Source organism: Leptidea sinapis, chromosome 1 (assembly GCF_905404315.1).
Source record: "Leptidea sinapis chromosome 1, ilLepSina1.1, whole genome shotgun sequence".
Taxonomy (NCBI): Eukaryota; Metazoa; Arthropoda; class Insecta; order Lepidoptera; family Pieridae; genus Leptidea; species Leptidea sinapis.
This window is the reverse complement of record NC_066265.1, coordinates 28,124,698-28,152,695: the sequence shown is the minus strand read 5'-3', so window position 1 is coordinate 28,152,695 and position 27,998 is coordinate 28,124,698. Positions and strand designations below refer to the sequence as shown.

At 35.5% G+C, this 27,998-nt stretch overlaps 1 protein-coding gene across 1 annotated transcript; it reads right to left on the bottom strand.

The window, feature by feature from the left end:
* Nucleotides 1–189: 189 nt before the first annotated feature.
* Nucleotides 190–27,669, bottom strand: LOC126969471 (allantoinase-like). Its single transcript, XM_050814921.1, has 11 exons — nt 27,556–27,669; nt 27,284–27,480; nt 22,789–22,940; nt 20,682–20,796; nt 15,573–15,719; nt 12,601–12,661; nt 10,033–10,126; nt 6,565–6,778; nt 3,888–4,017; nt 2,234–2,436; nt 190–1,042 (listed from the first exon to the last, which is right to left on the bottom strand). Exons 1-11 carry the CDS (start codon nt 27,590–27,592, stop codon nt 902–904), a joined length of 1,491 nt encoding a protein of 496 aa, XP_050670878.1. The 5' UTR covers nt 27,593–27,669; the 3' UTR covers nt 190–901.
* Between the last annotated feature and the right edge of the window lie 329 nt (nt 27,670–27,998).

Sequence of the window (27,998 nt, the reverse complement as noted above, 5' to 3'; positions counted from 1 at the left end):
TTTTTTTCATAAAAAAAAACCTCACTACTTCACAGCAGAAAAGGCGCCGCTGAGCCGCCGCCGTGAATGCCGCCCACGTAGCCGGCATTCAAAGGCAATGCAAATAAGTGTCCTACTGGTAAATACTAACGTATGTTAAATGCATTATTCAATAATAGGAATTTTCCAAAAATTTGAAAAAAAACAAGGTTTTAAAAAATAAATTTTTATAAACTTGAAAATTTTAATCAAAATAGTTGCAACAAATGTAGTTTAGTATACATATATTATATAACATAGTTTGATATAAACTATGTTAAAAAACCCTGTACGATAATTGACACAGCTATAAAGTTGAATACGGAGAGACTACTAAAAATTAAAATTAAAAAATCAGAACCCCTTATATTAAATACTAAATTAAAATTATAAAAAGAACATGCCATAATAAATGTTTTCATAAATCTTGAGTCATCAACTAAAGTCATCGCCCTGGCGGTCCAATGGCGTATTACTAGCATCAGCTGCGCGGCGTGGCGGCTCAAATGAATAAGGCGGGCGATGTTTCTTATTTATACATATCTTTCGTTTTGCCGCCGACCGACCGCCGCGCCGCCCGCGCGCCTTTCGCAGGGTACATGAATGAAATGGGTGTGTGGGCGGGGAAAAATAAAATAAAATGGCTGCAGGCAGAGGTATCAAAACTTTTATAATCGGGTACGTTAATTATTCTTTTTTTTTACTTTCTTTTAATGTGCTTATTTCCTGAATATCAATATTTATATATTCTCACTACTTGATATACGTACCTACGCCTCAAGATCTAGTACAGGTTTTTTTTTAACATCCTGTATTATACACGTAATATTTATCAACAATAAATAAAACAACATCATAAAAATTTAAGAACAGTAAATAACATTCAGTTAAACAATACAGCTGGACTAAGCAATAGTTCTCCTAGTGGACCTTCGAAGACTTCACCACTGGACGCGACCAGCTGACCTCTCAAGAACGTGTAAACTACCTGTCCTTGCAACACTCTGTTCATGTAAGGGCTTATCTGTAACAAACAATATAAAATGATTGAAAACTATATAATACGCAAAGAAAATAGATGTTATCATAGTAGCAGAGAGTTCATCTAAATCTAACGAATCTAAACTTAATATTATAAAGTGGAAATATTTGTGGGTTTGTATGTATGTTTGTAATGTTTTACCATCTTTACTGAGTGACATAGCCTATATTACATTTTTTTTAAAATATGGATCCCTATAAAGATAAAAATTCAATAATGTAACCCAAGTTGTGATCAATAGAATAGAACAAAAAATGTTCAACAGTATTAAAGAACGTATCAATATCTACAAAAAAGTTCGCGATACTATATGTCTTACTGTAGTTATGCAACTATAACTACATTTTTACATTTTAAAATAACGGACTAGTAAAAAAATAAGGACTCCGTGTCACTTTACATAACAGTGTAGCACCAAAACAAGCCGATTAACGTGTAAATATGTAGCCCCACGCACACACTTACAGTACTACAGGCCGATAAGCGGCCATTATGGGAAGTGTCATCGTCTGTGACAGATCAGTTTGCGTCTCAATATAATATTTTAAAAACGCCGTCGTGCGTTGTCAATAAGTGTAAAAACGATTCTATATGAGTATTTGTGGCCATATATGATTATTTAAGGGAGAAAAAATTGTGTTACTAGTATCCCCCGTAACCGCACACACACTAGCATAACGGTGCTTCACTTGTTAATATCACGGCGCGGAGTCCTTCTTTTTTTACTCGTCCGTGCTTAAAAGGTCATATAAGTGCCGACAATAATCAAACCATATTTATTCATACCTCTGTATTTAATCCTTATCCCATTAAATTATATTTTATTAAATACCGTTTCAATTCCTGTAAAATTCTTTTAAAATTATTAAAATCAGGTATTGTATTTAAAACATCTAATTTAAAAGTGTCAATCTAAAACAATGCAATAAAAAAATAATAAATAAGATAAATTTTTTTGTTAATAATAATAAATCTATAGTCCGACTTAGTAGACTTTCCACTACCATTAGATAGGTATCTAAGCGAATGAGACCGCGGGGCATTTCTAGTATCTTATATGCACCAAAGACACTGTATTTATTATAGGTAGGCAGGTACCTATATGTTATCCAAGGCTTAAAACTATTAAACTCTGAAGTAAAACTAATGTATCGTATTCATAAACATATTAACCTTATTTTTGTACATAATAATTTCAGGTGTGACAACAAATGATGCGTCTGGATCAAAATAAATTAGGTCGGCGTCATATCCAGGTCTTAAGAAACCTTTCCTCTGTAGTCCTGTCAGCTTTGCCGGGCCAGCGGACAGGAAATGAGACAGTGTAGATAGACTATATCCTCTAGCCTTCGCTTCTGTCCAAAATAAGGACACACCTGTTGAATGATAATAAATTAAATTCAGTTGTATTACATATTTCAAATTAGATTGCAATAAGATCTAACACTGTGAGACTTTGATAAGTGATGTAAGCCCTACTGCAGGTTTTTATTATATATTAATTTTCAAATTTTTACCTCAATCATAAAATAACGTGTGTTTAACATACTTATGACGAGTTCAGACATCCGGCAATAAAAAACGACGATAGCGGATTCAAAAAAATTCCGCCTTGCAAATAAAAAGAACATTTATATTTCCTAGCTACGTATTTTTATATCTAATAAGAAAGTACGGAACTCTTCTTTAGCGTGTCCGCATCACACTTGATCTAGTGAAATTACTGGGCATGAGACTTTACATCTTATGTTTCAAGGTGACGAGTGGCACTGCATTGTAATGGGTAGGGCGTACCAATTACCATCAGCTGAACGTCGTGCTCGTCTCGTCCCTTATATTCATAAAAAAAACTTGATCCATTTTATTTTAGAAGTACGAATTCCTTTAACACACTACAGAGCTGCTGGGCTACCTGCCTGTATCAGATTGATAAATGTACTTATAGTTAAATAATTCAAATGATAAGAAAGCCGAAAGGGTTTGAGCTTTTAATTAATCTTAATAATATTAACAATAACTATGAGTTATAGTATGTAAATTTAAATATAATGGTCACATTGTAAGTAAACGCATTTAGTGGGTATTGCATATTATGTAGATGAACATTCTTTTTTGTTATTTGGTAGAGTTCTCGTGACAGGCATCGTCTTGCTAGCTTAAGGCCTCTGCTTATGGCAGTGACGTGGGGCGGATCAGCCCTTCCCTAAAATATGTTTCAGGGAGGCGATGGCTGGTCCATACCTCATTCACGTGAACGGGCGCTTGTGGTGGCTGAATGATCCTGTCACCGGGATGAAGTCTGCTTCATGTTTTTTTAATTTTTTTTCTTATTTTTCTTTAAATAAAAGTTATTGCCTTCATTTATTTATGGTATGTGTGGATTGATGTACTACTGTACTAGTAACTCTTGTATTATCTTATTACTTAATAATTTACTTTTTTTTTACTTACTCGTGTATGGCATTTAGTATTTGACGTTTGAGTATTTTTGTTGCATCACTTTGAATATATTGTAATTATTGAAATGATTTGTAAATTAAATTGAAAAAAGAACTTGCGATACCTAATCTGTTTTGAAAATAGCAGAGTTTAACATTGGAGTTTTTTGCTCGTTTTTCTCTAAGGAATTCTGCCTTCCGAATGAGCTGTACAAAAATATGACATATTTCAAGTGTAATGTTATTTACGTATGACATACTTTTCATTGTAGAGTTTCTCTCGGTATTGTATCAGTTAACCCAGTGCTGGCCAATCAATAATACCCACTGCAGTCGAATTTGCATGAACCCGATGTTTCTTGAAGTATTAGTAGCTGTGTGTGTCTTACCAAATTGAACCGAAGACACTCCACCCCAGGCCGTCAGGAAATTGGGTCCCTTCAGACTGGCAACCGATGGGGAATGGTCAGACGTGATTAAATCAAATCTTCGCTCTTCGATGTACTGCCATAATTTCTCCTACGACATAATGTTTATTTATTGTTAGTTGTAATCAATATACCTACTCTGTAGAGAACATGGACCAGATTCGGTGTCACTACCGTAGCTTCGGAAACAAATGTCGCGCTGAGAGAGAAGCAACGGCGCAAAATGCAACAGAGAGTTTTCTTTTAATGAAAATAAGTTCGAGACGAGCAGGTCGGTCAGTTGATGGTAATCGATACGACCTGCCCATTACAATGCAGTGCCACTCAATTGAAAAATCGAAAAATTCTGAGCGGCACTACAACTGCACTCGTCGCCTTGAGACATAAGATGTCAAGTCACATTTGCCCAGTATGTTCACTAGCTACGGCGCTCTTCAGACCGAAACACAGTAAAGCTTACACATTACTGCTTCATGGCACCATAATTGTTGTATATCAGTCTCATATAAATATGAGTCCAGTTACTTATAGCTTATCTTAAAAAAAATGAATTCTGCCAATCCGCTATAGAAAGAAGCATGCTTGGATAAAGAAGTAGATATAGTTAACAATAAAACACTACGAAAACAAACATAAAATAGAAGACGTTTCAATAAAGCTAAAGCAATTTGAATGGAGATGGACTGGTCATACAAAGGGAGCAAAGCAATAATGCAGTGGTATCCAAAATACAGTAAGCGGAACAGAGATCTCATTTGGCAGTCCTTGCTAGCTCATTACGTACCAGAATGGCTCGTACAACTGGTGATGGACATGTACAGAGAAGTGAAAACTAAGGTGCGCAGCCCCGCCAGTCTGAGTGACCAATTTGACGTGGAAGTCGGCGTGCATCAAGGTTCAGCTCTCAGCCCATTACTCTTTAACTTAGTGATGAACCACATTACAGCAGACCTTCAGAAAAAGCCCCCGTGGAACATCTTGTACGCAGATGACATAGCGCTCATTAGTGAAGACGCGGAGGAGCTACAGACCACACTAGAACAATGGCGCAGTGCTTTGGAAAATGCTGGACTGAGAGTTAGCAGACAGAAGACTGTGTATATGCACTGTAGCTTCTCCAACTCAACACATGGTACCATACAACTCCCGAAAACCCCACTCAGAAGGGTAGTTCTTTAAATACCTTGGCTCTATCCTGACAAGCGACGGCACCATAGAGCTCGACGTCTACAACCGCATTAACACTGGCTGGATGAAATGGAGGGAGCTAACAGGTGTGCTGTGTGACTCTAAAATGCCCATAATAAAAGGCAAAGTATACAAAACTGCCGTAAGTCCAGCACTAATGTACGGCTCGGAATGCTGGCCGCTCAAAAAGCACCAGGAACACAGGATGCATGTCACCGAGATGAAAATGCTCAGATGGTCTGGTGGCGTCACTCGCTTGGAGAAAGTGAGGAATGAGCACATCCGCGGCACCTTTAGAGTTAGGCCAATCCCAGAAAAACTGTTGGAGACTAGATTGAGGTGGTATGGGCATGTCATGAGGCGCCCAAAAGATCATATGACCAAGAGAGTGCTTGATATTAACACCGGACCAAGAGGACGCGGAAGACCCCGATTAACATGGAAATCAGTAATAGACAAAGATCTACAAAAAGCCCAAATAGATCCGCAGACGACCCAGGACAGAACGTCCTGGCGAAGACTGATTAGGAGAGCCGACCCCGACTAAAATGGGATAGTGCGAGGATAAAGAAGAAGATTCGATAAATCTACGAAGTTTGAACGAAATTTGGCCGTTGATTCTTGAAAACACTATTTTTATGCGGCCCCGCGGTTTCGCACGGACATAAAATCTAGAAGATGCGATAGATAGAAATGATGCGGTACTCTGCTCCTTGACAGCAGAAAGAAGAGCCGCTGTGAACCATCTACCGAGATAGATCGTAGTACTAAGAATAAGCAAAACATTATCTCAATTTGATAACAATATGACATCTGCTCTAATCATGACAGCTGCTTCGGAGATCTAGGTCAATAACACTGAATAGTGCAGTAAGTCCGGAGATGAGATGATAACATTACTATGAGTTATATAGCGTTATTGTTCAATTACCTACACGATAATACTTCATAAACAATATTATATATTATTATACAAAAAAGTCGACATATTTGATCACAATTTACACAAGTTTAAAAAAATATATAAAAACGGTTCTTTTAAGGGAGGGATGATCCTCAATCTATTTTTATGTTAATTTATATTAAGATTATATTCATAGATATATAATATATTATAGTTCTTATTTTATTTTGTGGCTTAGTTTAATTGAATAACAAGTCATTTGCGCCTATAATTAAGGCATCACTTACCATATAAATGTTATTGTTTTTGTATTATACTGTGTTTATATAAGTGTATACCTTGTTGGCGGAATTTAATAAATAAATAAATTCATTGGACGGAGGAGATGCAGCAGTCGGTATTAAAGCCTACTTTGGAGCCAGCCAGTCAAGGATTCGATTCCCTTTGGACGTTATTCTATAAAAACGCTTCTCTACAAATAACATAATATATTTGAAACAGTATATTTCAGCCTCAGTCAAAAGTAAATATAACAGCATTCTATACCTTATTTGTAATATTCCTTATGGGCGGCGAGCACTTGTACTCCGTGTGTCCAGGAGGGATCTGCTCCGAGCTGAGGGTGAGGTAGTGGTGGCAGGTCTCCGCAGTCACCCCGCCACGCCATCTGCTGTTTCCTTTCATCAATCGCTTCTGCCTGGCTTCCTCCAGTATAGGTATTACACCTTCAGCGGACACATGCACTATGTGGACGTGGACACTAGAATCACACATCGCACACTCTATACCATAGCTTCTCAAGGTCGGCGATAACGCCCCCTTGTGGGCGTTTGAGACTTTCTTTTGCCCCCCGGCAGTAGAAGACCCAGAGAAAATTAGGGGGCATTGAGATGGCGCAGATGGGGCGTGGGTAGATTAAAAAACATAGTCTAAAAAGGCAAAAAAATACACGAAAATACTCTAGAAAAAATATATTCTCAAAGTGGGCGGTGAGCAAATTAAGGTTGAGAAGTTATGCTCTATACGGCGTTGGAAATTTTAGACCTTACAATCACAATAGGTACAGACCCCAATAAGATTTCTAGGTGGTCGGGATATAAAGCTGCTTGATTTATTTATTTGAAATTAGGTCTACCAGCAGTTCTTACAACGAAACTTATAATATAATTGTACATATACACATGTATACTAAACTACTGTATGTGTACATACACATATTAAGTTTTTAGACATTGAGCGCTCGCAACGAGCATTGATTAAGGCCATGTATTTCAAACGTTACAGATATTCTACAGAACAACTTTACCTTGAGTGCGGTTTACTCTCTGTGAGGAAACTGTTTCTGAAACATGTTTTAATCAAAAGCCATAAAGAAGTACCATGTCTCGTAAATAATAAACAAAGTAGGAGGCAACCTAACGTAACTAAAGTCCCTCGAACAAAAACAAAGTTTGCTAGCGCACAATACAATAGTCTCTCAGCTCAAATTTACAATAAAATAAATAAAAAACTACATATCCACTCAAAACAATATAACGATTGTAAAAAAATCGTAGAGAAGTGGTTAAAGTCTCTCGACTATGAGGCAACGGAGATTTTACTTAAACAACTTAAATAATGTACAGAGTATAATAACTTATCCAATGTTTACATAGATCAGACAGAAAATATTCCACACGCACTTAACATATATACACGCACACAACACTCACAAAAACACACAGTATCGCACGCACACACACACTCACACATAGTTACACATATTTATCATTTATGTTTATAATAATAAAAAGTGACTTACATGTTCGATAAGAATTAAAAATCGTAATTGTAAATCTTTGTCGCTGTAATTGTTAAGGTGTTCAAAAGTAACTTTCCAAATATTTAAATTGCTAATTTATATTCATTTCATAACCTTTTTAAATTTATATTCATTTCATAACTTTATTATTATTTCACCACCATGTCAATAAAACTTTTGTTAAATATAACACATTGCTGAATTGGAAGAGCGGAGACACCTGGTACAGGCATTATTTGCTTAAAAGGTGACTCCGGCCACAAGCTGCTGTAAACTATGATTTTAAGAGAAATAAATTATTATATATTATTATATATGATGATATGACCCATATAGCCGAATGGTTAGTAACCCTGACTACTAAGCTAGAGGTCCCGAGTTCGAATCCCGGTAGGTGCAATCATTTATATGATGAATATGGATGTTTGTTTCCGAGTCATGGATGTTTATACGTATTTATGTATGTTTAAGTAAGTATATTGTATTAAATATATCGTTTTCTTCTACTCATAGTACAGGCTATGCCTAGTTTGGGGTAAGATAATTTGTGTAAAAGTGTGTCAATATTATTATTATTATACATAACTATTACTCATTGTATATATATTATAGGTAAACACCACAAGCATTAATACTACGATACTAACCATCCATAGTTAACAGTTATGGTACTTATATACATTATGAAACTGTTGTACAAAGCGTAACCTAAACACAAATAATACATGTTTATGTATTTAAAGTTCAAAATTACTTACACAAACTTAAACACCAATAATAAGGCTAAGGATAGAAACAAAAAATATATTGAAAAAATTACAAAAAAGAAAATATTATAGTTATAGTATTATATGATCGAATAATTTCCATAGAGTTACCACGGACGAGTAAAAAAAGGACTCCGCGCCGTGATATTAGCAAGTGAAGCACCGTTATGCTAGTATGTGTGCGGTTACGGGGATAATAGAAACACAATTTTGTCACCCTTAAATACTTATCGTATCGTTTTCAAACTTTTTCACAACGCACGATTTATTTAAAATATTTTATGAGACGCAAATTGATCTGTCACAGACGATGAAAATTCTCATAATGGCCGCCAATCGGCCTGTAGTAGTGTGTGTGCGTGGGGCTATATATTTATACGTTAATCGGCTTGTTTTGGTGCTACACTGTTATGTAAGGTGTGACGGAGTCCTTATTTTTTACTAGACCGTGAGAGTTACATTGAAAATGAGGTTTGTTCAATACAACGTGGGCATTTTGAACAAATTGGTTTGTTTACATCGTAAGTCACATGCTTTTGGTTTTATACAGAGAACGAGGCATGCTTCCACGGGCTGGAGTCTTTCAATTTAAGAAAGTTTTCATTTGAAGAGAAGATGGATGAGCATGCCAGCTACCTCATGGTAAGCTATTATTGTGTCATTATAGGAAAAAATATTGTGTTTATATCCTATCTATGTCGCATCAAATCTGGAATCACCACGGAACGAATGGAAGGGATTCGCAGAGCACAACGTTGGAGACCAGATTTATATCCAGTTGGTGATGGTTGTATTTTATTAAGTGCGTTGTTAGCATTCGGCACACTCCCTCCCACAGGAGTCGCTATAGCTAACCGAGTTGTTCGCAGAGCGCCGAATTCCAGTCAAGTGGCTTCGTATTTCTCTTTATCACATTTGCAAAGATTTGATAACAACGTGAATAGGAACGCTGATTCAATGTAAGGTTTTATTCAAAATTTTCAAGAAATATCAAACAGAACTTAATATGTCAAGTGTCAAATGTCATGAGGGGCTGCTGAAAACCAGTGTTATGTTGGTGTCTTCTGCACTCACCAACAATATACTGAGACAGCTCCTTTTAGCTCACGCTCACACTATTATTTATATATTTTTTTTTTATAATATTTGATACGTTATTTAATTTAGTATTTTAAGATTTTAATTAATATTGTAAATTGTTGTGTTTTTGTGTGAGTGTTTTTTATTACTAACTAGCTGACCTGGCAAACGTTGTTTCGCCATATGAATTATATATGTGAAGCTTCCTTGAGCTTCAACGAATCTATTACAAAAGATTTCATTGAGATCGGTCGAACAGTTTAGGAGTTATTAGGGAACACACAAACATACATTCTTTTTTATATATATAGATACAGTGTTTCTATTTCTATTTTCTAACTTTCTTGAATGTCATGATGGACTTACTCATAAGCCTCGATGTATTCGACCAGCAAACTCACTGCGTCTAGCTCCAGTGCCTCTGGTCGAGTTGCGAGATAAGTGTTGTACAGATACGGATCTATGAAACAATATTTAAATAATAAATATATATTACTTTAATAAACAGCAACCTGTAGAAGAAGGTCCGCTCTGTTGAAAAGCAACAACAACAACAATATCCCAGAAAATGTTAAAAACAAAAGTATTACGTAATTCAAAAGAATTGTTACTAACGTTTGTGTGGTAAAGGTGACTTTCTTAATGATACCACAGATTGGGAATGGAACTACCACCCTCAGGCTATTAAATAATAAGTTTAATTGTACAATATTACTTATGTTTTTTGTTGTAAACATATGTTTTTTGATGAAAAATAAGCCCGCTTTGTTGCGCCTTTTCTTCTCAGTTGGGTGGTAGTTTTTTGTCTTTCATTAAGTGATGTCGCATCCTATTTAGAATAAAAATATTTGAATTTGAATAGAATACGAACAGAGACACGATTGATACATTCGTATTAGCTAAAAGTAATGAATCTATTACTAACAATCATAATATGATTAATATCAACAATGAGATGAAAGATAATTAATGGTATGAGTAGTACAATATATTTACATAGATTAGGCTAAAGCAACATTATGTATTACTCAAAAGGTATTAATTAGGGTTTATTTAGCTGCAACATGTCTAAAACTTCTCGAAATATAGGTACGTATTTTAAGTATCTCGTGGGTATGTCATTCCACCTAGTTGCACTATGACTTAAGATCAATAAATATAATTCTGTCTACATCTTCTACGTCTGCCTCCAGTGAGACAGCATTAAGTAATGGTTGATTATTTTCGTCACGTTTTCATTCACAATCGATTGTAATATGGAAAGACGAATCAGTTAAGCCAATAAAGTCACTTATTCAAGAGCGGTATTTTTAATATAAACAATATTAATTAATTTAAGTTAACAGTCCCCGTAAATTATTTTAGTACTAGCTGACCTGGCAAACGTTGTATTTCCATATCTATACTAATATTATAAAGCTGCAGTGTTTGTTTGTTTGTTTGTTTGAACGCGCTAATCTCTGGTACTACTGGTCCGATTTGAATGATTCTTTCAGTGTTGGGTAGTCCATTTATCGAGGAAGGCTATAGGCTATGTTTTTTTTTTTCAAAATTAGAGATCCGTAATAAAATTGCTATTTTGTAACACAAGGTGTAAAATCGAAAACCTATATTTGCGTGCGCTGCAAAAACTATTGACAATAGAACAAAATGATGTACAGGCTATAATATAGGCAATATTTTATTACTTATAAAACTATCGCGTGAATTATACTTTATATGGCAAAACAACGTTTGCCGGGTCAGCTAGTAAAATATATATGTAAACCTTCCTTGAGCTTCAACAAATCTATTACAAAAAATTTCATTGAGATCGGTCGAATAGTTTAGAAGTTATTAGGGAACATACAAACATACATTCTCTTTTATATATATAGATGAGGTTGTGCGGTTCAAGAGTTTTATTTGAAAATTACATAACGGTATAAACAAGATAAGCCCCATAGATCGGCTGTTTTTATAACGTTTAATAATTTATACACTTTCATTATATTACTGTACATAACTAAATTTAAACTCAATTATATAACTGTAAACATTTTTAACAAGGATTCAATGAGAGTGAAAGAGCTAAAAGTGCTAATTAAATCTACTGGAATACGCGTGAAATATTTTTAAATTCTTTTAAATTCTCTAAACAATTTGTTATTTTTTAAAGTGTCTCAATCAATTCACTTCTAGAATTAATTACTCAAATTAAATTTGAATACCAAATTTATAAACGATGCGGGACTCTAACCCACGACCTTTCGCGTTCCGTGCGAGTGCTCTTCCACTGAGCCAACCATACGTAAAATAATAAATTGCTTAAATTGGAACGAGCGACATCTCAAGTCAATTTCCTAATATGCAAGTATTGGGGTTGAGTAGGTTATCAACTATAAAGTAGATCCTGTGGATGAAGCCACAACGTGAGAGTTGAACAAGACATATACAAGATTTATCAACGATTCGTCAGTCGAGCGGTTGGCTCAGAGAAGGAGCACTCGCACAGAACACGAGATGTTGCGGGTTCGAGTCGCGCATCGTACATAAGTTTTGTTTCCTTTATCAGCTTTTAAGTCTGCTGTATAAATTATATCATTTATATTTACTTTTTAGTTTCAATTTTATATTTCCTCCGCGTAGAGACCCAACCTGGCACTTTGTCATTTTTTTTCCAAAAATTAAGGGTTGAACTTGTCTCTCAGGTTACCACGTAAGAGTGACATAAAGATTTTGAAAGTTAGCTTACTCCATTATGAAAAAGAGCAATAATGCTAAAGTAAAGTATTCTATTTTGAGATACATAATATGTTTCCATTATAAATCGATTTTTGACCACGTTTATTTTAATTTTTCCTAGAAACTTCACTTTAGTGTAACAATTTCATAACATTATTCTGCTAAAACACAACGGTAGAAAGCGAAAATATTTGTATCTTAATAACTCACCTGTACAATATTCATTGTCACAATCAGTTGTAATGCGGGAGTCATTTAATTCAGCGTGAAACTGTAAATAAACATTAACGGCCTTACAAATAAACTTGGCATAAAGTTATACCTTAGTATAAATCAAGAATATTATCGCGAAACTACGGGAGTTCTAGTTCAGACTCGAAAGCGAAGAGAAAAGGAAGGAAGAGAAGAAGAAGTAGTTAAAAGTGTAAGTGAACCAGGAGAAGAAGAAGATATAAGATAGAACTAGTGTTCGGTGCGGTGTGATCTGAAGGCATCTTCATCGGCAAGAGAAACAGTGGCAGACCCGCGAAATGCAAGTTCGGAAAAGTGAAAGCAATACAGACTTGTTCCTTCAAGCTTTGTATTTATTTTCCAATCCCTGACCCACTCTCGTGTCAATATGCAGTATACAAATTGTCATTTTGCTTATTATTTGTTTATTCGGACGTATAACGTTTCCCGCATTCATTTTTTTTGAGGACCTGTATAGCCGAGTGGTTACCGATCCTACCTACTATGCTAGAGGTCCCGGTTTCGACTCCCGGTAGGTGTAAGCATTTATATGATGAATATTGGATGTTTGTTTCCGAGTCATGGATGTTTATATGTATTAATGTATGTTCATAATGTATTTATGTATGTTTAAGTAAGTATATTGTATTAAATATATCGTTGTCTTGTAACCCATAACACAGGCTATATGCTTAATTTGGGGCAAGATAATTTGTGTAAAAAGTGTGTCAATATTATTATATTATTTAGAGGGCTCCTTGGCATTCGGAAAACTTCAGAATTATCATTGTATTGATAGTGTTTTCAGTGATATAGTCAACATTTTGCATATTCTTGGTTTATTCTAAGGTTTAACTTTATACTTAGTTTATTTGTAAGGTTTTAAGACTTAAGAGTACTTACTTCATTTAAAACGTTATAGCGATGTTTAAAAAATATTAATACTTAATTGTTTTATATTTTACAAACGCTATTGTGCGCGATATATCTATCGATGTTAGTTTAATTAAGATAAATCGCCGTCTGATTACAAGCTGAGTGCGTGAAGTCGCAACAAATGCTGTCGTACCTCTGTCTCCAATAACCCTTCTGTGTATTTCAAAATAGAATTACAATTATCATTAGCCAGTAAAATTATCTAACTACACACCAATTGTCACCGAGATCGTGCATGAGTTTCATTCTTGAGTTAAAAGGACATACAGACAGACAGGTAGACAAACATTTTTACAATCCAATGCCCATATAAGGCGCTAAATATCATTCCAATCAAAAATATTTTATTTCGTAGGTAAATTGCTTCACACTTAAAATATATAATATTTTCATACAGCTCGTTCGGAAGGCAGATTACCTTAGATAAGAACGAGCAAGCAACTCTAAGGTTGCTCGTTTCCAAACATAATGGTATTACAAGTTCTTATTTTCAATGAAATTTACAAATCATTTCAATTTAAATATATGCAAAGTGATTGTGCATAGTGAATAGTGCAACAAAATACACAAACGTCATATATTTATATTGATGATGAGTGAAAGGAGAATATTTTATAATTGTTTGTTTTTTTTTTCTTTTGACTTTTTGTTTCTTTTTCAGTTTATATCCACGTTCATACACTATGGCTCGTGTAGAGGATATACACGTGTCCGATTGGTTGAAGCAGAGTTTTACAGAGTTGGATATCGTCGTAAAATCGTGTGGACCACCCTTAACATTTAGGGGGATGAAAAATAGATGTTGTCCGATTCTCAGACTTACCAAATATGCACTCAAAATTTAATGAGAATTGGTCAAGCCGTTTCGGAGGAGTTCAAAGTTTAACACCATGACACGAGAATTTTATATATTAGATTTTAAAGGTAGGACGAATTGGGGCCATCATTTAAATTTATTGAATTTGAAATTTTAAGGTTCTTTGGGTGGCTAGATTTTATTATATTGACAGTTTTGCGCTGTTGCGCTAATTGTTAACATCATATATTTTATATACATACATACAGACCTAAGTTTTTAGTCCCGTACGTGTGAGTTAATTAAATGATCGCTCATGAGTCTGTTTTTTTTAAAAAAAATAATAATAATTAATAGTTAAAAAAAACTAAAAAGCACGCTTTATAGTTTTTTTTTAACTATTATTTATTTTTCATTTTTTAGCTAAATTTTCTATAAAAGCGTATTTTTAAAACTATTAAGTACTTTAACATCAATTCCTGCCTTATCGACTATAGGTGAAAATTATATAAATTAACAAAAGTCATATTGTCATATATGTCATCGGTCCTCGATAAATCTACAAAGTTTGAACGAAATCTAGCCGTTTAAAGTGGGTCAAAATCGCGCCCAAAGAAGTCGGTTACAAACATACAGGTGTAGCTAATATAAAGTGTATAATAAAAATAAGGGACGAGACGAGCAGGACGTTAAGCTAGTGGTATTGGTACGCCCTGCTCATTACAATGCAGTGCTGCTCAAGATTATTGGAAAACCCAAAACTTCTGAGCGACACTACAACTGTTCTCTTCACGTTAAGACACAAGATGTCAAATCTCATTTGCCCAGTAATTTCACTAGCTACGGCGCCCTTCAGACCGAAACACAGTAATGCTTATACATAACTGCTTCACGGCAGAAATTGGCGCCGTTGTTGTTCCCATAATCTAGCCGACATCCGGTGCAAAGGAGCCTCCCACTGGTGAAGTCTGTAAACTTACATCTTATTCAAGGCCAATCACATCAATGAGTTATTAATATATTTATTACTTGTTAATTTATATTAATTTTAAATATTAGTACCTATTTATTGACATATTTCACATCTTTCTTTTACATAAGTACTTCATGAAATCTATTCATTAAAGTTCCCAAGTCGCGGGTAAGTACTAGTGATATGTTTAGAAATATAAAATAAATTCAGGATGATAATATAATATTATTAGGTAGTTTTCCTTACAGCTAGAACGACAGCAGCTCCATCCAATGCTGAGAACACAGGTCCGATATCTTCCACCTCCAGGTGCGGGAACTCCGGTACTCCACTGTCTATGAGGTAGCCCTTGAACCCGACAACACCTGCTTCAATCATCCGCGGATATTCTTTCTGCATCAGATAAAAAAAACAATTTAACCTCGCACAATCCCTGATCAAGTTATATGGTGGTTGATGGTAGTTGCCGAGCCTTAAAGTCAAAGCTTTTATTTGCATAGACATGTCAAATTTATGTACATAAAGCACGTACTAGTAAAAAAATAAGGGCTTAGGCGGCCATTATGAGAATTTTCATCGTCTGTGACAGATCAGTTTGCGTCTCAATAAAATATTTAAAAAATGCCGTCGTGCGTTGTGAAAGAGTGTAAAAACGATACAATATAAGTATTTGTGGCCATATATGATTACTAGCTGACCCGGCAAACCTTGTTTTGCCATATAAATCGTATTGATCTTGTGCATGCTAGTTGATAAGAGATGGCGCTAGTTGTATTCATTAGTAACAATCACACTTCTTAAAAGAAAAATATAAATATTTTGTATAATTCACACTATAGTTTTATAAATTATAGCCTATTTGTTATTCTGGTTTGTAAGCTATATTATTGTAAAGTTTCATCAAAATCTATTCTGTAGATTTTGCGTTAAAGAAGTTCAAACATCCATCCAGACATACAAACTTTCACATTTATAATATTAGTAGGATTTAAGGGAGAAAAAATTGTGTAACTAGTATCCCCCAAAACCGCACACACACTAGCATAACGGTGCTTCACTAATATCACGGCGCGGAGTCCTTCTTTTTTTACTAGTCTGTGACATAAAGATTATAATGTACAAGTTTGCCATTGCTGTGACGTGCAAATTATATAAAATACACATAACCAATACCTACTATTTTCAAATAATAACTGACTGAGTATCAATGTAATTCAAATATTTAACTATTATATTATTGTTATTAGTAATTATTTATTTTTATATTGTATTATAAAAAAAATATGTCGATTTTTTCATAAATTCATCTAACGAATATATAAACAGTTTTTACTAAGGTATATTTTTAATTTAGATGAGAAATTACTATATATATTATAGAAAAGCAGTTTTTCTAAAACAATGTAGTTCTATAACAGTAAAGCCTTTGTAGTTTTGTGGTGTCTCTGGATGGAAAAATAGAAGTGTTTTCATAATTACTTAATTCGCATTTTTTTTTTGTTCGAACAAACACACAGCAATCAAACATGTACGCCTTACAAATAAACTTGGTATAAAGTTATAACTGATGATAAACAAAGAAAATGCAAAATTTTTACAATATCGTTGACAACACTGTCAATACAATGATAATTCTTGCATCCCGTGCCACTAAATAAATTAAAAAATGATAATTCTGAAGTTTTCCGAATGACAAGCTGCCTTGCAAATAAACGCGGGAAACGTTATACGTCCGAACAAACCTTTCGTAAGCAAAATGTCTATTTGTAAACATTTTACAAGCCAAGAAAATGTTCATTACATGGCGATAAAAATATATAATAAGTTACCCAATCATTAAAAAGACATGACATGTAATAATCTTAAGAATAGATTAACAACATGGCTAACAAAAAATTGTTTTTATTCAATAAATAACTATTTAAATTTAACGAAAATTGACATATAAAATTTGACATGAATATTACTGTTTTATTAGAATTATAATTGTATTGCTTAGTTTATAATACTTAATGGTTAAGTTCAATTTCGTGTAAAATAAAAGTTTGTACTACATATTATATTTGCATGCCTTGTAGGTAGAATAAGAGAAACATAATCTGAATAAAATAAGACCGATTGTAAAACTGACCTTATTCAAATGCAAATAAAGATTATTATTATTATTATTATTATTATTATTACATATTCTTGGTTTATGTTTAGTTATAACTTTATGCCAATTTTATTTGTAAGGCCGGTACAATTCAACAATCGTTAATAAGTTATATATTTTAAATACGGGTCTGCAGCTATCAAGGAACTCTACGATAAGACTCTAAGATACCATACCTAATTACATATTCCACGTAAGCGTGGTAAGCCGTTAATGCCGCTATGTCACACTCACATCCAACAGCTCTTCGCGTCACTTTATAATACTCGCAGTAGAAGATGAACATGACAGACGTGTCGCCTACAACACAGTAGAAATATGACACAGTATGAAAACAAAGCCTTGTTGATATAATCCTTACCTACACGTGCCTACACTCCATTAAAGCAATAGGGTTGTCATTTTTATAATATCGCGGAAACAAATAACAACGTGACAATCGTCTTGACAGGGCACTCGCTAGTCGCTACTGCAACACCAAAGAGGATGTAAAGACTACGCAATAAGAGGCGAAACTACCTAAGTAAAAATTGAAATTTAATTTAGTATGAAATGTGCAGTCATTTGACATAAGTTTGAACCTGTCACCTGTCAATCTGTCAATGACTGCACGTTCCTAGTTTCTGCGAGTTTCGCTAGCCTGCTGCAACACCGCGAAAACCGCTTAGAGTTAGGGGCCTCGTCGAAGCGCATGTTTGTGTGAGTGTGTCATATCGAACTTTTGTAAGTAGTTTCCATATTGTACCATATTTCTTTTGTGCCTGCATCGTGCGCGGCGGACATGACTGAGGTGTTCCGCTCCGATGGTGGTGTAATATTTAATGAGGCACTGGAATGGCTCTCCTGGCTTATTTCGAACATCTTTATCTATTTGCTAGTGTTTAGGGTTCGTCTTTTACGATGGTATGAAGCATTTTGTGTGCAAATCCGACTCGCCCTTCACCTTTTTTTCTTATCGCCACGGTCGAAGTATGTAAATGACATAAATAATATTAATAAAATATATTCTAAATGAAAAAGAAAGTAAATTAATTGAGAGTATCTACATTGTAACAAATATTTGCAATTGTAATGTTTCCATTAAACACGATAATGATATTGTATTAACTAAATACATATAAATAAGTTAAATATAGGTATAGTATGAGTAATGAAATTGTGCTTTTCAATGAAAGATAATAAAAACACTTCGCTTAAAAAAACCGACTTGAAAAACGTAAAAAAAGTATAAAATAACTTAAAAAAGATTTAATTTAATACACCTCTTATGCAAATCTTTAAGCTTTAATATTAATAAAATACTATTATATGTATGTGCTACATATTGATAGGGTTTAAGTCGGTGTCTGTCCGCTTTGTTTGGTTCAAGACGAAAACTCAAAAAAAGCAGTACACAAACTATAATAGCATCATCCACGTCATCATCATCAGCCGGAAGACGTCCACTGCTGGACAAAGGCCTCCCCCAAAGATTTTCATGACGATCGGTCATGCGCTGCCCTCATCCAACGTAAATTGGCGATCTTGACCAGATCGTCGGTCCATCTTGTGGGAGGCCTACCAATACTGCGTCTTCCGGTACATGGTCACCATTCGAGGACAGTAATGTCGCAACGGCCATCTGTCCGTCGAACTATGTACCCTGCCCACTGCCACTTCAGTTTCGCAATCATTTGGACTATGTCGGTAGCTTTGGTTCTCCTACGAATCTCCTCATTTCTGATTCGATCTCGCAGGGAAATTCCGAGCATAGCCCTCTCCATTACCCTCTGAGCGGCCATGAGCTTTCTCATAAGGCCCATAGTTAGCAACCACGTCGGCGTTCCGTAAGTCATCACTCGCAACACACACTGGTTGAAAACCCTCGTCTTCAGATTCTATGGTATATGGGACGAGAAGATTTTACGGATCTTCCCGAACGCTGCCCATCCGAGTTGGATTCGACGAGTGACCTCTTTCTCTTTTCGCGAGTGTCCGAGGTAGACGGACTCGTCGACAATTTTTAGAGTACACTTCCCAATTGTTATGGGAGTAGGTGCGACATGGACATTTGACAACAATGATCCACGTAAACAAAAATATTCATAAAATGAAAACTACTGGGCCAAACATGTCAAATTTTTATGGGACCAAATGGCAAACAATTCGCATGAAACTAAAGTTGAATCACAAAAATCAAAAAAATACATACATAAAAAAATCCAATCGAATTGGAACCTCCTCCTTTTCGAAGTCTGTTAAAAATTATAACATTTGGAACCTGGGAATCGCTTTAGTAACAAATAAGAGAGAGAACCATCACCCACTGAGCCACCAATTTAGCACGCGGCAAAATGAAAGACCAGTTGCACCAGAATATCATAGGCATGTATGCAGGCATATAGACATAAAGATAACTGAGTATGAAAGAAGTGTTGAAGCAAGTAAAATCAAGAGAACCCTCGATTACCTCAGAGCGCCTTGAAAGGAATGCTGTAAAGAATATTCTTATTCCCTATCCATCTACTTCTCTGCAGACACCAGAGTTTTACCAGTGGGAGGCTTCTTTGCCCTGTGCATCCCATCATACCATCAGCTGAACGTCCTGCTCGTCTCGTCCCTTATTGTCATAAGAAAGATGACCACTTCATTGTAGCCATCATTATTCTATGGTCTAGCTTCACTTTATGGCTACGGCGCTTAACATGAAGTCAGCCATGGTGGCTTTTGATTTTATAGAATCCAATTTCCACCAATCATCACAATTAGCCCCTAAGTCTCTTCGGGCGGCGCGGGCGGTGCTACTACTTCCTTGTAAGTTTGATGCGAGTCGGCCTCTAGCGTCGCATTCTAATCATCACTATTTAGTTTATGATTATAATAATACTAGGTGACCCGACAGACGTTCTGCACATAATAATAAATAAAATACTGTTTTTCATTAATTTATCAATAATATTTCATACCATCAAGAATTATTTCGAAAAATATGCTCTCTGTTAATAAATTATCTTATAGAAAATATGTCCATACAAAATAAATATTGGAAATAAAAATAAATATGGGTCCCAAATCGAAATAAAAACTATCTTATCTCTCAAGTTGGACTAAAGTGCACTCCATGAAGTAATCCCCATTAAAATCCGTTCATGAGTTTAGGAGCTCACTGGAAATAAACATCAGGACACCAGATTTATATATATTTAAGATGTCCCACTTACTTCATTACCAGGAACTGCTCCTCCCCAAAACGCCACGTCCACAAACACCTCCTCCTTGGCTGCTGCTGCTTTGATCTTCAAATTTTCCAGAGTTGTCGTAGGTGGTATTGAGTTTCTATAATGAAATCAACCGCGTTGTAATTCCACCAAAAGTAACCGACATAGTCCAAACGATAGCGAAACAAAAGTGGCAGTGGGCAGGGCACATAGTTCGACGGACAGATGGCCGTTGGGCAGTAAAGTCCTCTGGCGACCACGTACCGGAAGACGCAGTGTTGGTAGCCCCCAGGAAGATGGACCGACGATCTGGTCAAGATCGCCGGAATACGTTGGATGAGGGCAGCGCAGGACCGATCGTCGTGGAATTTTTTGGGGGCGGGGGTCTAGCAGTGGACGTCTTCCGGCTGATGATGATAAATAAGCAACAACAAAAAAATTTGCATTTTAAAATCACTTATTGAAGAACAGACGTGATAGAAACTCACCGTTCCCCTTTTCTTTTTATTTCGTTACAATAAAATTTATTCATTAAACAATTCTTTATAATATCGGAACACATTTGTTTTGTATATTTTCTGGAATCATTTTAAATAAACTTTTATAATGTATACGTCTAGATAAGGTCTCTTGCTGTTAAGCAACCGATGAAAACAGACCAGAGAATATTAGTTTAGTGTGCGTGACAAGCTACGTCTTACACTCGCGATTTGTATGACACTTTGTGTTAGTGTGTGGGAATTTTGTTAAAATAGAGGTTAGTTCTAATTTCTATTTTTTCGACGTTTTCACAGCTGTCATAGTCTATCTAGACGTATAAATGATTTAAGGTTCACATCGTGTTCAATCACGAGACCGCCCCGCACGACACAAGTGCAATCTTTATCAAGATTTTTAACCGACTTCGAAAAGTATGTATGTACACCGATTACTCTGAGATTTATGATCCAATTTCCGTAATTCTTTTAGTTTGATGCTGAATGTTTGCCATTTGGTCCCATAAAAATTTGATATAGCAAAACTACTGGGCCAAAGCCCAGTAGTTTTCATTTTATGAATATTTTTGTTTACGTGGATGATGTTAGTATAATTTGTGTACTGCTTTTTAGGAGTTTTCATTTAGTTTGATTATATATTATAATTATTAACCCGTTTGCCGAAAAGTGGGTCTAAGGCTACCTGTCATTGATAAAGAACAAACGTTTTTCACGATATTTCAGTGTCTCATAAGGATATGGGATCTATATTGTTTAATGCCTTAACCTTTCGTGGGCCTACCCATAACTACTTAAATATAATACTATTTAATATATGACAATAAAAAGCAACGAAATATATATATATCTTTCCTTAACTAACAACACTAAATAGAAAAAAAGACTACGTTTAAAAAACTGACTTCAAAAAGTCAATGTATAAAATAACAAAGAGATATAATTTAATACAGCTCTTATGCAAATCTTATACCTTTAATATTAATAAAATACTATTATTTTTATTTGCTACCTATTGATAGGTTTGAAGTCGGTGCCTGTAATAGCAGATACACTCACAGCTACACTCGCCAGGCGTAACCGAGCGGGATACCTTCGCGTCTAGAACCAAACAACCCAAGTGTGCAAGCACCGACAAAAACTCTATTAACATTAACGGCCTTACAAATAAAATTGGTATAAAGTTATACCTGAGCATAAAACCAAGAATATGTAAAATGTTCTCAAATAGAAATTTTGTCTATGATTAATTTATTTGGACGTTCGTTTCCCGCGTTAAATTGCAAGGCTGCTTGACACTCGAAATACTTCGGAATTGTCATTATATTATCAGTGTTGTCAGCGATTTACTCAACATTTAGCATATTCTTGGTTTATTCTGAAGTTTAACTTTATGGTATGTTTATTTGTTAGGTCGTAAAAGTACAAGATTTGCATAAGAGGTGTATTAAATTGAATTTCTATTAAGTTATTTTATACTTTTGAGTTTCTGAAGTCGGTATTTATAACACAAAATATAACAAATCTTTTGTTCTGTATTCAAAAAGCAGTGAATTTACAATGATTATAATTGTGTATGCGTCAAAAGAAGCGTATAATAAAAAACAAAGACGTACAGTGGCATGTCTACGATGGTGGTGAACCCTCCGACCGCGGCCGCTCTGGTGGCCGTCACGAAGCCCTCCCATGAGGTGCGGCCCGGCTCGTTCACGTGCACGTGAGAGTCTACGGCACCAGCCATCAGCGCCAGGTTGCCTCCATCGAACACCTTGAAGGTAACGAGAGCTACCAATATTACAACTGTCAATAACGATTTACTGCAGGCTAGCGATAGTCTCTAAGAAAAATGCAATTCACTTGTTTTTTTTTTTAATATTTATGAAAATACAGGACGACATGAGCAGAACGTTCAACTGATGGTAATTGATACGCCCTGTGCGCTCAGGATTCTTGAAAAGCCCAAATATTCTGAGCGGCACTACACTTGCGCTGGTCACCTTGGGACATAAGATGTTAAGTCTCGTTTGCCCAGTAATTTCACTAGCTACGGCGCCCTTCAGAACGAAACACAGTAAAGTTTACACATTACTGCGTCACCGCAGAAATAGGCAACGTTGTGGTACTCATAATCTAGCCGGCATCCTGTGCAAAGGAGCCTCCCACTGATATTGGATAAAACGTGCAGTATTTGACTGATTGACACATGACGGCTACGCGCAACTGTTCGCTTTCAAACTTAGCCGGATTATACTTCGTCGCCAATCGCCATACTGTAATTACTACTATTTCAAACTTATATCAAATAACTGCAAGTTTCATACTAAACTAAATTTCTAGTTTTACTTAGGCATTCTCGCCTCTTATTACGTAGTTTTTACATCCTCTTTGGTTTACTGATTACTGTGAACGATGTCTACAACGGAACATCAGCTGCAGTTGCCAACAAGCCCACTCCGCCATAATCTATATATATATATATATATATGTATTAGGTAGGTACGTCACGCAATTAATATGTCTGCGCGAGTTAAACAAATAGTCTGCAATATAATTAATGCAAACATTTACAAGTATTTTATTTTAATGCGATGCAGGACCTTGAGCTCGCGGACGGCGGACTGTCGGTTGGCCTTGGAAGTTTTGATGCACCAGGTTGGTAAACTGTAAACTACTAGTACTGGGCATAACATTAGAGTATTTATTAATATTAATGTCAGAGCTAGAGATTGCCTCTATTGACTCACTAATAGTTAATTGACTATACATGCCAGAGGGTAATTTCCTTTAAACTTAGTATACACTATACTAGCGTAACACTCTCCTCATTACGGCGTGACTAAATTTAAAATATTCATGTGTTTTACAGATATTGTGCTAGTGAGTTGGTGAAGTGTGAAGTAGTTTGCTTTTGGTCAATCCCTTATATCCTATAAAACACAGAACAATTACGATTAAAACACTAAAATTAGAATGCAGTCCCATTTGACAAGAGACTAATGGACACTCAATTGTTTCAAAACGGTTTCATGGTCTTCATCTATTCCGTCTCATTCTCACGCCTAGGCTTTTGAATAAGGATAGTATCTTACTCTCACATTCTTCGTCTAGTCTGTTACGCTAGTATAATAAGTATATGGTAATTCTTCTGTTGTCTGTTAAAGTCTTAATCCTATAACTATCCTGCTCAATAAAAGCAGTTTTGTCAGCCAAATTTTTGGCTGAAGTATAAAAATATTTGAATAGCAAACTTCTAATTGTCTTTTATAATGCTTGGGTAGAAAATACATAGAAAGTGCATTTTTTTTATGATAATAAGGGACGAGACGAGCAGGACGTTCAGCTGATGGTAATTGATACGCCCTGCCCATTACAATGCAGTGCCGCTCAGGATTCTTGAAAAACTCAAAAATTCTGAGCGGCACTACAATTGCGCTCGTCACCTTGAGACATAAGATGTTAAGTCTCATTTGCCCAGTAATTTCATTAGCTACGGCGCCCTTGAGACCGAAACACAGTAATGCTTACACATTACGGCTTCACGGCAGAAATAGGCGCCGTTGCGGTACCGATAATCTATCCGGCATCCTGTGCAAAGGAGCCTCCCACTGGTAATGTCCTCCCATGCGGCAACTAATACTGGGGTGCGCCAGACCAGAGATGACAGCAATACTCCATATGTGGCCGGACCTGCGCTTTGTAGAGCGCTAGTATGTGGGCCGGCTTGAAGTATTGCCGTGCTGTATTTGTGATCCCCAGTTAATTCAAAGTTGATTTGGGTTTGTCTTTCACACGACCGCACGTGTTGGACGCACAAACTTGCGTCTTCTTACACAATATTCATTTTACCCTTCAAGAGAAGAGTCGATAGAATGTGAACTACTATGCACTGTAGACTCAATAGGTTGGCCTACTCCTAAAATCGATATTCGATATATCGAGGCATTAGTCGTGTCGAATCCTACTCTTAGTTCATCGTATTCAATGTCGAAACGACGATTGAACAAACGAAACATTTTTTGATATTATCGGCTCTAACCCTACTCTTAGTTGAAAATTTCAGAGACGAATATTCGAATTCGACAAACAATCAAACGTCACTTTTACGATAATCTCAACGACACCTTCTAAGCTGTCGTTGCTATTATCGTTTCAAGTTACATAGATATATTTGCCATACAATGTACATACTTAATAAATATTATTAAAACAATTATATGTGATTTACTATTCAACAGATTTTTTTTTACTACCAAGTAATCTAAGTCATTTTGTTGATCGTTTATGCGTAGAAATAATACAAATGGCCGCCTGAGAAATAGGAAGTCGACGAGAAGGGTTGAGTTACTTTTTTTTACATTTTATTATCCGCGAGTTTTGTATTATTTATTCATTTTTAAATGGTCATATTCAATTCATTACATATTTTTTTAATATTTACATTATGTGTAAATGATACCAAATTGGTGGTGCAGAGTCTGGCATGGTCCTTAGCGCCTAAACTATGTTTTGACTTTTGACACTTAACAGCGACATAGCACTGATAATATTTAGTTTTTCAAGGTTTGCGCATAATTCATTTACTCTAACATTGTAATAAAATCAAAATATTAGTCTATGGTTACGGTAAACGATACGGAATGCGAACATTTGTTAGAGTAGGGTAGATGCGATATATTCGGGTTATTATCGTATCGTTTCGAATATATCGTTGTCGATTTTGCGAGTAGACCTTGTTCCATTTATTTGTGTTTCGGTATTCAGATTGTTAAAAACAAAATAAACTCATGTTAATGAAGCATGGAAAGTAGCATGATAAAAATTTGAAAAATTTACTCTACTATAAGAGAAATAACAGGAGTAATAGACGCACTAAAGCATGCTATGAGATTGGAATCCCAATGGGCGGGCCACGTAGCAAAAATGTGTATCTTTGGAGGAGGCCTTTACCCTCAAAATCAAGGGTTCACGCTATTATATATAAATCAATTCAAATTAATTAATACAAAATAAATATACTAATAATAATGTATAAATAATAATAATTTAATTTTATAATTTTTAAATGAATAATAATTTATAATATAATGCATGCATGTTTTTTGATTTCCACATCTAAATTATAATATTTGTATACGTTAATATAACATTATAAAACTGAATAACTGATATGTAAAATGCATTAGTTTACTAGGTGTGAAAAAAAGGCTTTTTTTATTTCATTTTATTATTCGGATACGTTTTGTAAGATTTGTATCTCTGTTCCATATTTCTAATTAGGTTCGTTTTTTGTTAATATCATTACTGTAATTAAATACTATCGTTTTTGAATAAAACGATTCAAATTCAAATTTTCCAGTTTGTATAGTTAAATTATTACCTACTAAAATACTGTAATTTATTATTCAAACAAAACTCTATATACAATACTATGACTACATAAAATTATAACTATCCTTACGTCAAAGCGTACCAAGAATACTGGCAGCATTCCCGCGTTGGATAGCAAGGCTGATTCGTTGACCGAAATAGCTGCCAGCGCTTGGGTTTCCAGTAGCCTTATTGAGGCGCGAATATAGTATTTTGAACATTCTCCGCGCCTCTGGGCCCCACGGGCCAAGTGTCTCGACACCAAACGGCACAAATATGTATGAATCACTGAGACTGTCTTCAGCAGTCGAAGCAGAGTGTCGACGCAAGTAGCGTCCCACACCAGCGCCCTTCCCCGTGCCCAAGCCACCAGCGTCATTCCATCAGGACGCTTGCCATCGCGGCGGGTAATACCATTTGGCTCTAAAACAGCTGGTATATTAAGAGCGGCAAATTCCCTGCGAATGACTTTATTAATGCTGGCGTGACGACTGATACGGCCTGCCGATTTAAGGCAGGATAACCCGTGAGGCCCAAGAGCATCTATGAACGCCACATCTGTCTCAGTCATCAGTCGACTCAAACATTCAAACATTAGACTATGATATTTATGTATTAGTTAAAACTGTACAAGTATTTAGAAACAATTTACTAGTTTTAATAACAGTTTAGTTACGACTTACATATGTATTAAAAACATGTTAAAATTCAATTACTAATCGATAAAAACAAATCAAATATTACCTGTAGACTTGAGTCACCGTTTCGTAGAAGAGCATCTATCGATTCCCTCGTAAGAACACTTTCAATGACACCATTGCTACCAACGAGTACACCACCATCAAATTCAGCAGCCTCAGTGACCACCCTCCGACTCAAAAACAATTGCCTCCCAACTTCCCGGGTCGTTATCCCACGACACGATACTCCAACGAATAAGCCTGGTTTTAAAACATTAATATAAATTTAATTAAACTCAGACATGTCAGGTTATTTAAATAAAACACAAGCTCTACCTAATAATAAAGTCGGCAGGTTATACAGAGGGCGCATCTTTCTTTACACTCGACGTCGATATCGAACTGCTTCTCATCACCGAATGAATATATAATAATCCGCGCCTCGTAAATATATTGGCGTTTTTTGTTCTTATTTTATACGAAATAAACAAATTTATCTAGCGATATACATTGTGTTATTCGTGTGATAACATTTTGTGTATCTAAGATTAAAGTACAGTTAACTGTAAGGAGTTGTAAAAGAGTTGTTTATATTTTGTTTATAACACGACTCGTTGTTGCAAAAGTGATCACAATCGACACGAAGAGTGACGATGACGTGCCAGGGACTTTTTATTACTAGTGGAAGGCTCCTTTGCACAGGATGCTAGCTAGATTATTTGTGCCGTGAATCAGTAATGTATTTCGATTAGAAGAGCGCCGTGGCTAGTGAAATTACT

Excerpts from the sequence above, each read along its gene's own strand:
- LOC126969471 (XM_050814921.1), bottom strand. The coding sequence starts at position 27,592 with ATGCGCCCTCTGTATAACCTGCCGACTTTATTATTAG. Across the intron at positions 15,720-20,681 it reads GAGCAGTTCCTGGTAATGAA|AAAGAATATCCGCGGATGAT; the intron begins GTAAGTGGGACA and ends TATCTGATGCAG. Across the intron at positions 12,662-15,572 it reads GAGCTGCTGTCGTTCTAGCT|TTTCACGCTGAATTAAATGA; the intron begins GTAAGGAAAACT and ends GTTTATTTACAG.